Source organism: Arachis ipaensis, chromosome B06 (assembly GCF_000816755.2).
Source record: "Arachis ipaensis cultivar K30076 chromosome B06, Araip1.1, whole genome shotgun sequence".
Lineage (NCBI taxonomy): Eukaryota > Viridiplantae > Streptophyta > Magnoliopsida > Fabales > Fabaceae > Arachis > Arachis ipaensis.
Genome location: NC_029790.2, coordinates 3,532,346 through 3,532,834, shown reverse-complemented (window position 1 = coordinate 3,532,834; position 489 = coordinate 3,532,346). Strand labels below are relative to the sequence as shown.

Below are 489 nucleotides of genomic sequence, written 5' to 3'. Positions count from 1 at the left end.
AGCAGTAATAGCAGAAATAGCATTTGGCTCCTTCAAAGTCTATAAACTACTCTACTCTCTTTGCTCCATGCTCTTGAAATAACTGCCACCACCACGCTGATAGAAAAAGAAAGCCTTTTCTTTCTCTTTCAGCTCCATAAAACCTTGTCTTTCTCTACTCTCAACCTTTGAACAACAACACATGGAGCTTGCTTTGAGCTTAGGGGAAGCACCTAAGTCCTTCAATTTGCTTGACAACACTTCCAAACTACCTAACAACAAGGATCCAGTGGGTTTCTGCATAGCACTTGGTGCTGCTGCTTCCTCCGCCGGAAAATCCTCCGAGGAAGAGAGAAGAGGATCCTCAGATCCGCCAGTTCAGCTCGACCTTCTCCCTTCAACGCCGGTTCTTCGCTCCCAACATCCATCTTCACACCTTCGAATTCCATGGCTCAACGATGCACGTACGCAAACCTTCCCCTTCCCTCTTTCTTTCGGTTTTTAGTTTTG

The 489-nt window shown here is 46.0% G+C and overlaps 1 protein-coding gene across 1 annotated transcript in view; it reads left to right on the top strand.

Annotated features, from left to right (window-relative positions):
* Positions 10 to 489, top strand: part of LOC107647904 (homeobox-leucine zipper protein HOX11) — a gene marked incomplete in the record, with an annotated part of 1,548 nt that continues 1,068 nt past the window's right edge. Inside the window, 1 exon segment of the mRNA XM_016351951.1 lies at positions 10 to 443. Coding sequence (XP_016207437.1) covers positions 182 to 443 — 262 coding nt within the window.